At 38.9% G+C, this 12,756-nt stretch overlaps 1 protein-coding gene across 3 annotated transcripts in view; it reads right to left on the minus strand.

Annotated features, from left to right (window-relative positions):
- dachd (dachshund d) overlaps positions 1-12,756 on the minus strand; it is a 148,550-nt gene that overhangs the window by 41,776 nt on the left and 94,018 nt on the right. For all 3 annotated transcript variants that reach the window (XM_036580157.1, XM_036580082.1, XM_036580003.1), the window contains exons 4-6: positions 4,298-4,470; positions 2,173-2,308; positions 487-621 (exon numbers count right to left, since the gene is read on the minus strand). In XM_036580157.1, coding sequence (XP_036436050.1) covers positions 487-621; positions 2,173-2,308; positions 4,298-4,470 — 444 coding nt within the window. The remainder of the gene's footprint in view (positions 1-486; positions 622-2,172; positions 2,309-4,297; positions 4,471-12,756) is intronic.

The following is a 12,756-nucleotide window of genomic DNA, read 5'->3' on the forward strand; positions in this document are numbered from 1 at the left end:
TTCACTACACTAAGATTACAGGAAAATAAAATTTCCATTATTTGAAAAATTCCTTAATATGACCAAGAATGAGAACTAACAAGGCAAAATTTGCAATTCTGGTATCAGGCTGACTTTAAAATGTAATTTTGCTGTTTAACTAAATATGTATGAAATCTAATCCATAGAAATCTAATAAATAAAATATTAAACTTCTAGCTTTAAATAACTCCTACAGCCATGGCTTTCCAATGGCAGAAAGGACCAAAGAAAGTAGAAACTTTTTTATGTTGTTTGTTAGGCACTGTTTGATCTGTAATGAAGTATGCATAGCTTACCTTGCCTTTCTTTTTTCTTTAGGAATCAGAACAAAGGCAAAGAATGGTTAGTGGTATCGGAATTGGGAAATTTGGAATGATGCTCAATCCCACTGCTGGCACCTTTTTTCACATATGAAGTGGTACTGTTCAACACTGTAGTTATATGCTACAAAGAAAGAGTGCTGACCTTTCTCGGGGTGCATTCTCTTGGCCTCATGGCCGATGTCATGAGTGGCCAGGTCACCCTCCTTAGGTCCGGGAAGGATGCTGGGCGAGAGGCCCAAAAGAGCCTGGTTCATGGAAAGCCCATTCTGGTGAACAGCTTCAAAAGAACAGACAAAGTCATCTTACAGTCACATCTTCTCAATCAGTGGTCACTGTAATAAAAAGGCACGTCTAGTGATGAATAATGATTTGTGCCTGTGAAAAAAGGTGCCTCATGCTGGAGGAGGTGAAAATGTCCTTGGCTTTCATCTGTTTGTGATTTGTGGTAAACCTCATCTCCAAATCAATGGGCCAGTCAATCAAAATCCTATTTGCTAATGCCCTGTCTTGCACGTAGAACCATCAGTACAATTTTAGTGTGGTTGTGATTCTGAATTGGTGAAAACCAATGACGGCCAGACACTTTTCCCATTCAGGTTGGTCCTGAATGGAAAAAGTACAATGAACACTTTCAATAACTTCTTTAAGGAATGACTCAAAACAGTAAACTGTAATGGGTGGTCTACTGTACACGGAAACAACAAATTTGATGCTTGTCCGATAAAACATACGATACTTCAAATACTGAATAATCTCCATAGAAAAGCTCTGCAAACAGAACTGGACACTCATGAGCCTAAGGTCACCATGCCCAATGCAAAGCGTTGGCTAGAGGTCTATAAAGCCCCCCAACATTGGGCCGGAGTGATGGAGCTCTATCCAATACCTTTGGGATGAGTTAGAGTGGCGCTTGTGATTCACAACTAATCACCCAACAGCAGTTCCATGACCTTACTAATACTCTTGTAGCTGAATGCAAAGATCACTCACAATGTTCCAACATACAGTGTAATGCCTTCTCAGAAAATTATAGACTGTTACTGCAGCAAAACTCCCAACTAATACCCCTTAATTTCAGTAGAAATGTTGGATGAGCAGATGTCTACAAACGTTTGAACATACAGTGCATAAATTAGGGCTATTTCTATATGGACACTGTGTCCTAAAATATCCTTAAATATATTTGAAGGTAGCATAATATATTACTGACAGACTCAAACTGGTATACATACTAGTATTAATGTGTCTGCATGTGCAACAGTAGAAATAGAACAGGATAGGCCTGCGTTCTCAGGTTCTCAGGTATCTGATCAAAGTCTAACATAAGCATGTGAGTTGTTACACCATGGATGAGTGCATTTGTACTGAAACAGGCTACTATAGAAAGGCATATACTTGTAACTGAGGTCTTATCTTCACTGATATAGCTGAATGTGATTGAAATATGAGCACACAGTTGTCCAACGGTTCTGAACCTTGACAATGGGCATATATTGGCCTGGAATTATATATATATATATATATATTTACAATTTGCAGGAGTGGAGAACAGATAATGCACAATATTTAATTTGGAAGTGAATGCAGAAAAAGATACGAATATATAGGTCTCTCAGTTGATGAAAAACAATGGAATGAGAAGAGGGACACATTCTCTCATGACAATGGGCATTTTTAGCACAAGTGCAGGCTCTTGAGTGCTTGTGTGGCTGTGTGCATAGAGAGAGTGTGAGAGAGAGAGAGAGAGAGAGAGAAAGGACAGGAAAAGATGATAGGGGAGATGAAGAGAGAGAGGGGAGGTGGAGAGTGCGAGACAGAGCAGACGTACGGATTCTGTCGGAGGAGCTTTCGGTGTGTGCAGGGGAGCTAGAGACACTGCTGCTGCGCTGGGACGATGGACGGCTCCCCGGCCTTCTGCCGTCTTCCAGAGAAGGAGCAGGGGAGGGACTGTCAGGCACCCGCTCCTGCCAGACACACACAGATTTGTTTTTATACAATGTCAGAATGTGGGATCATACATAAATATATATACATATATACACACACGTGTAAATACATATATATTGTCGCTGTCCAAAGAAAAACTCATCACCTAAGCCGCTTATTTCCTGGGTCGCAGGGGGTGTTGGAGCCCAAAGGAAGACAACTCTCTAAAATGTTGACTTTGCAGAGAAGCCAAAAACGTTCTTAACTTTTAAAGTGAGTTCATGTAAAGAGATTTTGTTCCAAGCAAGTCTCGAGCATTTCTATTGGTCGAATCATTATACAATTGTCACACAATGTCAAGGAAGAAAACAATAACAACAACAACAATATGCAAAAGGCAAAGACTACCCCAAATTTGTTTAATTTGCAGTCAAAATGGCCATTAAGGACAAGTTATCCATTTTTCAGCATCCGTAATAAAAAAAGAATCTAAAAATATATATTTAGCAGAAAATTACACATAAATAATAAAATAATAATAAATAATATAATTCAAAGACTTGTTTTCATTCATTCATTCATCATCTAAACCGCTTATCCTTCGCGGTAAAGACTTGTTTTCAATATTTAAAAAAAAAAATGCAGGGATGTTTTTCCAAATCTCCAAAATTCTTAGATGTTGGTTGCATTTTCTCTTTCTGACCATCTAAGTAATCTCAAACACACTCAATGATGATGAAGTCCAGACTCTGGGGTGGTAAGTTTGTTGTTCTCAGAATATCAGCAGCTTCTTTGTTTGACTTGCAAATTTTGTTCTTTTTTGTCTGTTTTCTTTTCTCAGTAACGGCTCCTTGATCATAGCACTGAGTTGTTTTCTTACAGTAGAAGGATGAATAGAAACACCTGTGGATTGGTTCTGACCTTTGAGTTTGATTTTCTTCTCTCTCTCTCAATGATGAAAGCTTTAAGTGTTGGTTATCTGAGGGTGATGGTTGTGCTGGTCTACCAGGTATTGTAGCAGTAGTGAAGAATCCCATTTTTCTCTCCATCTTTTAATGACACTTTATGTCCAGTTTTGGGAACTCCTATTTTTTTCATGTTTGTTCCACTTACTGGGGTCTGGGTTCGATTCCCTGGTCGGGCAAGCAGGGTCCTTTCTGTGTGGAGTTTGCATGTTCTTCCTGTGCCTGTGTGGGTTTCCTCCAGGTTCTCTGGCTTCCTCCCACAGTCCAAAAACATGCAGTCAAGCAAACTGGAAACACTAAACTGGCCCTAGGTGTGAATGAGGGTGACCTGTCCAGGGTGTTTCCTGTCTCCTGCCCAATGAGAGGTGGGATAGGCTCCAGCGTCCAACTCCCCGTGACCCAGGAGGATAAGCGGTTTAGAAAATGTGTGTGTGTGTGCTCTCAGACTCTTACACAGTATTGTAAATATGTATGTAATATGTATGCAATGTCAGTACCTTCACGTAATTTGCTTAGCCTAGCCCTAAATCTAACCCTAATCTTGAACTCAGTAACCAAAAATATATGTTTTTGCCCTTTTAGTTAAAAAAACTGGAACAAGATCATTTTGTTGGCACCGAACAGTGTAGATTAGCTCTGGTTTTCCCATGGTTTCCCTGCAAAGTCAGGACATTTTGTCCTTAAAAAGGTTCGAAAACAAACAGATACACACACATCCGCGGCCATTACACTACACCAGCCTGCTGGCAGACAGCTCCTATAATCGCTGCTACAGTGGCTGCCTCTGAACATCAGAGCAGTGCAGCACACTTACAGCACAGTTAGCTTCCTATAGCACTCTTCAACCCAGCCTCTTAACACTGCATCCCTCCATTTTCCCCTCCTTCTTCCCCCCTTCTCTGCCTCTCCCCTCCTTTCTCCTCTGGCCGAGGCTATTGTGGTACGCTGTGCCCCGGCGACGGCGCGAGAAAGCACAGATCATGCAGCGGAGCACCCTCCCCCCCCTCCACGGCTGACGAGAGAATGTGTACAACACAATGAGCGAGCGGCACCGTGGGTTACCTTAATCACTGATGTCACCATTCTGGATGGGGCACTCTGTCCCTGTGCTGCGGCGGCCATATTGGCGATGGTGCTGAGGTGGTTCATCTGACTCATTGCCATGGTGACTGATGCAGGAGGCAGGCTGACAGGGATCAGGGGGTGGGGCATCATCATGAATGGCAGTTCCAAACCTGAAACAGGGCAGAAATGGGAGAAATTTAAAGGACTCATTATTTTGGCATTAAATCTGGGCTAACAATGGTTAAATGAAGATGGAAGGAGTGCTCAGCATGGAAGAGAGTTAAACAGTGAGCACCCAGAAAATGCCTGCAAACGATTCCCATCTCATCCATCATGTGGATGATGTTGCTGACACAGCCTAACAAATATTCATTGGAATAATAACCAATTTGCAAAATTCAATACTGTAATTCTTCCCTGTAGTGTTGTTTTCAAATCATTATCTTCATTAGCAATAGGCATAAATATTTTACAGTCAATGTTAATAATACATATGGTTACATCGATTATACTATAATTATAGCGATGATAATGATAACAGAGATGATAAAGTCTTAAACATATCTCAATTAAGCTCTGCGTAGAAAATTGTGAAATTATGGAAATGTCTCACTATTAATAGTAAATGCATTCAAAACAGGCATACATGAAAGCCATTACTGAAATAACTAGCTAAAACAGTGCTAATTAAAAATAAGTATGCATCCAGAGATGGCAACAAGCTAATTATAAGTATTTGGGTATTTGGGCCAGAGACTGTGGTGCTTGTATAGTTATTCTCTATGCATAGACGTGCATATGATGACAATTAAAAAAAAAACCTGAAAAAATGAGTGGAGAAACATAACGAGCGCAGATGCTTCCAGACAGGTGCATGCATGATACAATTATTACTGTTATTGTTATTATTATTATTATTATTGTTATTCTTCTTATTATTATTATTACCATCATATTATGCTCTGTGGCATGTATTAAATGCTGAGCAGCCTAGTTAACCTCGATTTTGGAACAAGACAGCAAGAGGAACAGATCTAAGTGACTTTGAAAGGGGGGGGTCATATCAGGCACAGATGTCACAAGCTACAGTCACAAAGACCACTGAACTGAACAGTGTTTCAACAGAGACTAAAGTGACATCTGCATTAAGATCTATGGGAAAGACATCAGTAATCAGAGCTGGACATTGTAGTCAAATGCGCACATTGTGCATCAGTGCAATACGTAAGGACAAACACAAAAGCAACTGGCACTGGTCTATAGAGAAGTGGAATAAGTGATACTGTCAGATCTGTCATCCATTATCATATTCTCCACAAGTGGGTGAATGCATGTGCTTGACCTCTGTAGTGAGGGGGTCCGGTGGCTCTGCTATACTGTGGGGGGGTATTTTGCTGGCAAGGTTTAGTTCCAATTGTCCCATTAGAGTGAAGGGTTACTGGAAATCAATATAAAAAGTTATTCTGACTGATAATCTTTATACTATGATGAAATACTTCTGTATCTTTCTATGTATTTTGGAAGAACAGTGTTCATTCCTCCAATTCAGTTCTAGAGAATTAACGCTGAGGTGCACTGAAGCTGTTCTGGCAGCTTATGTATTAAAATTTATCTGGACAATAAGTGTGTTTTTGCTTGTGAAAACACCATGTATCACTAGAATAGATGTAAATAAACATAAACACTGTAAAATGTAGCACGCAAAAGCAGTTGATATTGTATGAGCTAGTTTGAAGAACAATTTCAGTGATTTTTTGATAGTCCACTGTAGATGCTTAGACTGACACTGCATTTATTCTGAGCAAATAAACACTCACTGCCCAGATAGCTTCACACGGACATATGGAGAAGTTTGAGTGCCCTTGGTCAAATTACATGTTTTGATTTTCCATCTGTAGAGGATGCGTTAACTTATTTTCACTAGAAATAAACAAAACATGTAATGTAAAAAAGCCATATAAATCTTTAAGGATGAAACTTGACCATTTGGTGCAAAGGCCTTAACATGGTCAGTGTCACACATTTGCTTACATTTGAATAGTGACTTAGAAGTAGTCAAGAATCTTAAATCTTGAGTTCTTACATTTCTAATATTTCTTCCTGTTAAGGACAGTTCTAGATCTTTTCAAAAGTTGAGTTCAGTTCATATACAATGTAACTGGGAGCCAGTGTTCTACATCCTGAGACAGTGATTAAATAGGTGGAAGCGAAACTGTCCCCCTTTTTCAAAGGACATGTGCACACAAATAAGGTCACAGCCTGGTGTGTGTCCCTGAACCGCGGACCCACTCACTGCCTCTCCTCACTTTGAACTGGGGGATCAAAAGTAACGGGGAAATTTTTGGTCTCCAGCATTCAAAGGCTCTACTCAAGTGCTTGAAAGAAAACTTCAGCGTCTCCTGTGGAATTGATTGAGCTCCTGCACCCCTCCTCTCTTTCTATCTCTCTCTCACACACACACACCTCCCTCTATCACTTGGCTCAAGGTAAAGGGGACAGAAACACAGAGGGATAATACACTAAACAAGTCTGCTTTGCTTTTGTACAAAATATCAGTGGCCAAGGGGTGAGAGCGGATCTACATCAGGAAGGCTTCAGACACAACGTTTGAGAAGAGGAGAAGAAAAAAAACAGCCCTCCCCTTCTGTGTCATTGCTTTCCTTGGAAAAAGCACAGTTGATTTCCATAAGAAAGATGGCCAGCGGATTCACTGGGAAAACACATTCCCAAACATTAGAAAGAAGGAGAGGATTAAAGAGGGAGAAGCCAAGCAGCACCTTGTAAAGGCGCCTCCGCTCGAGAGTCTGAATCAATTACGGCTCCCAGGACCGGACTCAATTAAAACGCACCAAAGCAGTGCAGTGTGATTGCAGGATACTTACAGCGCTACATCCAAACAAATTGAGTGAGGCATTCATGCACACATCCACCTTTCAGAGCTCCTCGAGAGCCAGATTGAGTGGTGCCGCGCCTTTGTGATTCCCCAAGCAAGATCTGACTGGATTTCGGCAAATCAACATACACAAGTGAAGGGCGGGGAGAAGTGTATTAAAGGATGATATGACTTTGCTTTTGTCATTTAAATGCCTCTTCTTTATCATTTCCCCGCAATGAATGATGTCTGTTGTGCTGACCGACTTCCACTGTGTGTGTAGCGTCTGAGAGGCTGCTGCTTGGGCATACAGTAGCAGCCTGTTCTCCAGGGCCTAATCTCTCTCTCCCTTTCTGCCTGTACTACCTCCTTTCATGTTTCTCCATCCTTAAGTGATGTTTCAGCCATAATGGCCTATTCAAAGCACAGTAAGGATACCTGACAAGCTAAGAGGGGTTTCACCAAGGCCTTCCAGCAGAACTTAAGAACAGAAGTCTGTGGAATTTCCACATCTTATGAAGTGGTTATGGTGTTTAAAGTTAACCATTCTTTTTTCATATTGTGGTACGCCAACTAAATAACATTTAAAGCAAATCAACCATGAAACAATACATGGCAAATCAACAATGCAGGACAATATACATCAGTATTAGTACTACTAACTAAGATCTTATGGGTCCCAGAGCACATTAAAAAAGTGTGGCCTCGACCAAAAAACAAAAACAAAAAAAAAAAAACATATTTACCTCAACCAGGTTGGTGTGCTAATGTTTACAGTATTTTATGTTATGTTATGGTGATTCGATATGTTATCACAGATACGCATAAGTCATCAATGTAAAATTGCATAAGTGACGATAGGGGGACCAATAAAAACATTATGGGGCCCAGTCACCACAACCCCCCTGCGCTAGTTGTCACTGATTACGAATGTTAGCACTATATTGGTCACTTTTTCTGAAGCTCTTTTTAGATCCCATTAGATAATCAGTCTTAAATTCTGGTTGTGGACAGCTGTAATACAGCACTGCCCTATAGGACCAGACTTTTGCATTAAATGTATATTCTCACTTAATTTAGTCAATTCTAACTTGCAGTTTGGTATATTGTATCTTGCAGTTTTTCTATGTATTAAATAGTAGTTTTTCTATACACTAACCTTTCAATGTACTAACGTGCAGTTTTCCTACCAAGTTCTAACTTGCAATTTTTTTGAGCCAATTCACAACACGTGAAAGTCATGGAGGTCAAAACTGTATCTGCCTCTCCAAGGCAGGAAGTAACTATTATGAGCTATGCAGCACTGCTGGGTGTTTCTTCACACTTTGAGGAGAGCACAAACCATTAATACACAATATTGTGGACACCAAGTGATTATTCGCTGTGTGATTCTAACTACAACTATACTGGGAATACAGACAATTTGAATTAGCCTTATTTATGTTTGTGTTATAGGTCTTCTTTTCAAAAACATGTAGAGATGTACAAGCATAATTTGGTTATTCTGAAGGGTCTGATTTCATATACTGTAATTTTTTAATTTTAAAATGCAATTTTATGCAATGCATAAAATCGTATTATTCATATTATACAATCTGGTATCATTAGAAAAAATAATATCCTTGATTCATGGTATTTTATTACAATACAAATAAGCAATCTGATGCATGTGATCAGCGTATTAAGCAACGAAAATATATATAGTTATAAAATTGATCAAATATATCAGATGTTACATTTTACGATTTTGGCAAGTCGTCTGCTGGTTTTGTTAGTAAATGACACATCCCTGTCTTAAAGGTAGCTTAAACCTAAAGCTTTTTTTTATATCTAAAAACTTAAAATTAGGTTTTTTATAAGTCTTATATGTGTTTCACGCAGACAGAGTGAACAACAGTAATAATTAAATGATAATAAGTAAAAACGATAATTCCATGTATATTTGAGAAAGGTTTGAGTGCAACATTTTATGTTAAAACCATCAGTACATATGGCATTAATCTAAAGCACTCTATCTTTCTGATAGTAATCACAATGATAGATAACATGGCAGTCAATGATAGGTAACATGATGACTAACAGCACAATAAAGCATCAAGAGTATGAGTAAAAACCCAGCTCTCACAATGTTAACAGCTACCCTGTAGCCATCTTCTCTTGCTGCATTATCCTGGTGAGGATGGAAGATTTCCCTTGACAAAAATTAAACCAGTTCCTACTTGGCACTTTATTATCTCTTCAACTGAGTGATTTATTGTTTGTGGAATGAAGGCAAAAGAGGAGGAAAATTACATTTTCGGCGGAGCTCGGGCCCATCCTGCCTCTCCTCCTCTGTCCTGTAAGAGCTCACGACAAACAATAATGTCAGCTGTAATTGATCCGAGGTCGCCAGTTAGCCCTCCAGTAAAAGCCCACTATTTAAGCGACAATCCGCCCCTGCCTGCCCCTCAGATGCCGTCTAATGAAGCTGTCTGTCTCTGCTATTTACCTTCGCTTAAATGGAAGGGGAAAGATGTACTGTATGAGCCTGGGCCAGAAAAGATTTGCTTTCCTCCCGTGAAATAGGACCTGTGGATGCCTGTGGAATGTATAATTGGTTGCTGCAGTCAGGGATGGGGCTTGCAGCACTAATTAAATGACTTGTTTCCAGCCTATCTGTCTTTGTTTGTGAGTGCACTGCGACGGAACGATACGTCGTAAATGCCTGCGTCTAAACAAACACGTTTTCGGTCAGTCCCTGGATTTGAATGTACAAAATCTTTGGTTGTTTGAACTAACCCGAAACTAAAGCGACATAAGAATTTAATTCATCTTCACCCTAGTCACAGACCAGTCTGCTGTTTTTCTGACGTTAAGCTGTGTGTGGTGCAGCATTTCTACGACCCACGATTATGGCCGTCCGCATTAATAACCTTCATAAAATGCACTGCCTTGATTAGACCTCGTCCTCGAAGGTGAGGGCGTACATGGCTTAGGAAGTGCACTTTGTTGTGGCTAATTTAGGGATTTGGCCGATGTAGAAACAAGGCGAATGTTTTATGAAAAACAGAAGCTTTCTGTTCTGAAAACGGCAATCAGAAATACATTTCTAATGTAAATAAATTCTGACCGTGATACTACAAAGGGCTTCCAGCTATTAAAACTAGCAGAGCAAACAGGCACAAGAGGTGCTAGTGGAAATAAAAGCAGCGAGCCCTTCACAGACCCACAGGAGTCTGGCATGCTGGCAGGGCCAGAGATTGTTTTCTTATTCACAGATGGCATAGCCAGTCAAAGCTGCTAAACCCTGTAACTCATTAGGGGCTGTGGAGTAGACGATACTTCACTTTGATGTAGCCACCCACAGTCTCCTAGTGTCATTGAGAGGAGCCTTTTCTCCTGTATTTACAACAACATCAACAACAAACATGCATTTGTTTACATCTAAACATAACAGTGAGGTAAAATATTCTTTTGCAGTTCTGTAGATGCCACAATGGCTAAACCCACATGAAATTTCAGATGCTGTCACAGAAATAATTTCACTATTCATACTATTGTTGATCTGCTGTGAGAAGGTTTGGGTTTAATAAAGGAAATAGAAGGTAAAGGAGAGAAAAAAACATCTATTATATACTTGTAAAGATAGAGAGTGTAAAAAATAATGGCAACAAAACATCTCTGACTTGATGAGGTAGCATAATTACACCACCACCCCCAGATCCATCAAAGCAAACATGTGGTAGGGATTACAGAGGAGACAGACAGCATTGTTTTATTATTTTTTTCTGCAGTAGGATAAAGGCCCAGCAGCAGTCCTTGGCATATGGTGAAGTGGTTTTATTCCAATAACACTACCTGTTACACAGCCTGGCCATTAATAAACCATGCTCAGCGTTTAGTGGATATACAATGTCACATAAGACTGATGTATAAAAAGACGATACCTTTCACAAAAGGAGAGTACATAATTATATCATTCTATAATAATTATTGGGGCAGTCGCTGTTGATTATATGAGTAATCAAGTAATCTAGCAATTATACTGATGACTAATCAAATAATCAGTGTTTTTTCCAAGGCAAACCAATAAAAATGGGCTTAACTGAACAATAACATACTGTGCAAAAGATTTTAAAGACTCCAATCTTTTACTGAAAAAGAAAAAAATGGATAAAAATGCCTTTGAAAATGTTTCACATGAAAAAACACTGTGGCAAAAAATGCAAAACAATGCATAAAAATGCATACAAGACGTTGTTTCTTACTGCAACTGAGAATTATAGGAGAATTTATAATGTGTGTTGGCAGGACTTAGTTATCAGCAAATTCAATCTAATGCATTTTATTCATTTTCAATGGCAGTTAGAGAAATCTTTCATACTGCTTTGAGCCATTCATTTAACGACTCCTCACCACCATGCACATTATTATATAGCAATGTTTATGGCAGAAATTGTCACTTAAGTAGCCTAAGTACCACTGCTATGCTAAACATGAGTTCAGGATGACCTACAGATACCCCATGCATCTTGCAAAAGAATTATTAGTGCTGTAGTACCTGAATCCAGTCTCAAGACTTCCAAATTGCAAACAAATCACAAAGCATTTGGTCTTGAGACTGTAAATCTTGTCTCAGTTTACAGTCTTAAGACCAAACAAATTACTAGAGTCTGGTCTCGAGACTGTAAATCTTGTTTCCGTTTCAACATCTTTTGATTCGATCTCGTCTCGGTCTCAGGGGGAGGATGGATTTGGAAATCGTTCTCGAGACCAGCTGAGTGCAGTGTTTCCTTCTCAGATAACTGGAAACAGAACTTTTTCTATTATTACTGAATATGAACAATGCCTTCAAACAGAATAAATTAGTACACGTTTAAATAAAATCTGTTTGCTGCCAGTTGAGGATCTAATTTGCTGAGTATTATTTGCCTGTTGATGTTTATTGGTTCCATCAAAAAGAATGTTGGAATGTTAATCTTTGTTATGTTTACATTTAATAATAGATGTATATTTTTAGGTTTATATTCAGTTGGCTTTAGGTGGTGATTATGAACAAGTTTACAGAACAAGAGACAGAGAATAATCTCACCATCACTTGCTCCCAAAAGTTAGAATGGAAAGATGGACGAAGACTATAATATAATAATATTTAATAAAACATTTAGGCTTTACATTATTTAATGTTATATCTTACAAAATACATTATAAAATAAAAATATTATTTATAAATAAATATAATGTACAATGAACTACAAGCAAATTTCAGCAACTCTTATTTTTATTTTCAGAAAAGAAATCTTAATGTGGTCTCAATCTTGACTAGGACTCGCCTCTAGCACTGGACTACAGTATTAATTACTAAACTGATTTATCATTCATTTTTAAATTATTATTATATACAATTTAATTACATTCAATTCAACCATAAAGTGTGTGTTGGATTATATACCATACATGCACATTTATTCAGGCTATTTAAAACATTTTTAATTCACTACTACAGATTTCAGAGCTACAGTGCTGGACAAGGCTGGCAACATGATCTGGTTAACATAATTATCCACATTGTCAAAGTTACCCAGACACAGGCCTTCAGGATACA

Source organism: Colossoma macropomum, unplaced genomic scaffold (assembly GCF_904425465.1).
Source record: "Colossoma macropomum unplaced genomic scaffold, Colossoma_macropomum, whole genome shotgun sequence".
Lineage (NCBI taxonomy): Eukaryota > Metazoa > Chordata > Actinopteri > Characiformes > Serrasalmidae > Colossoma > Colossoma macropomum.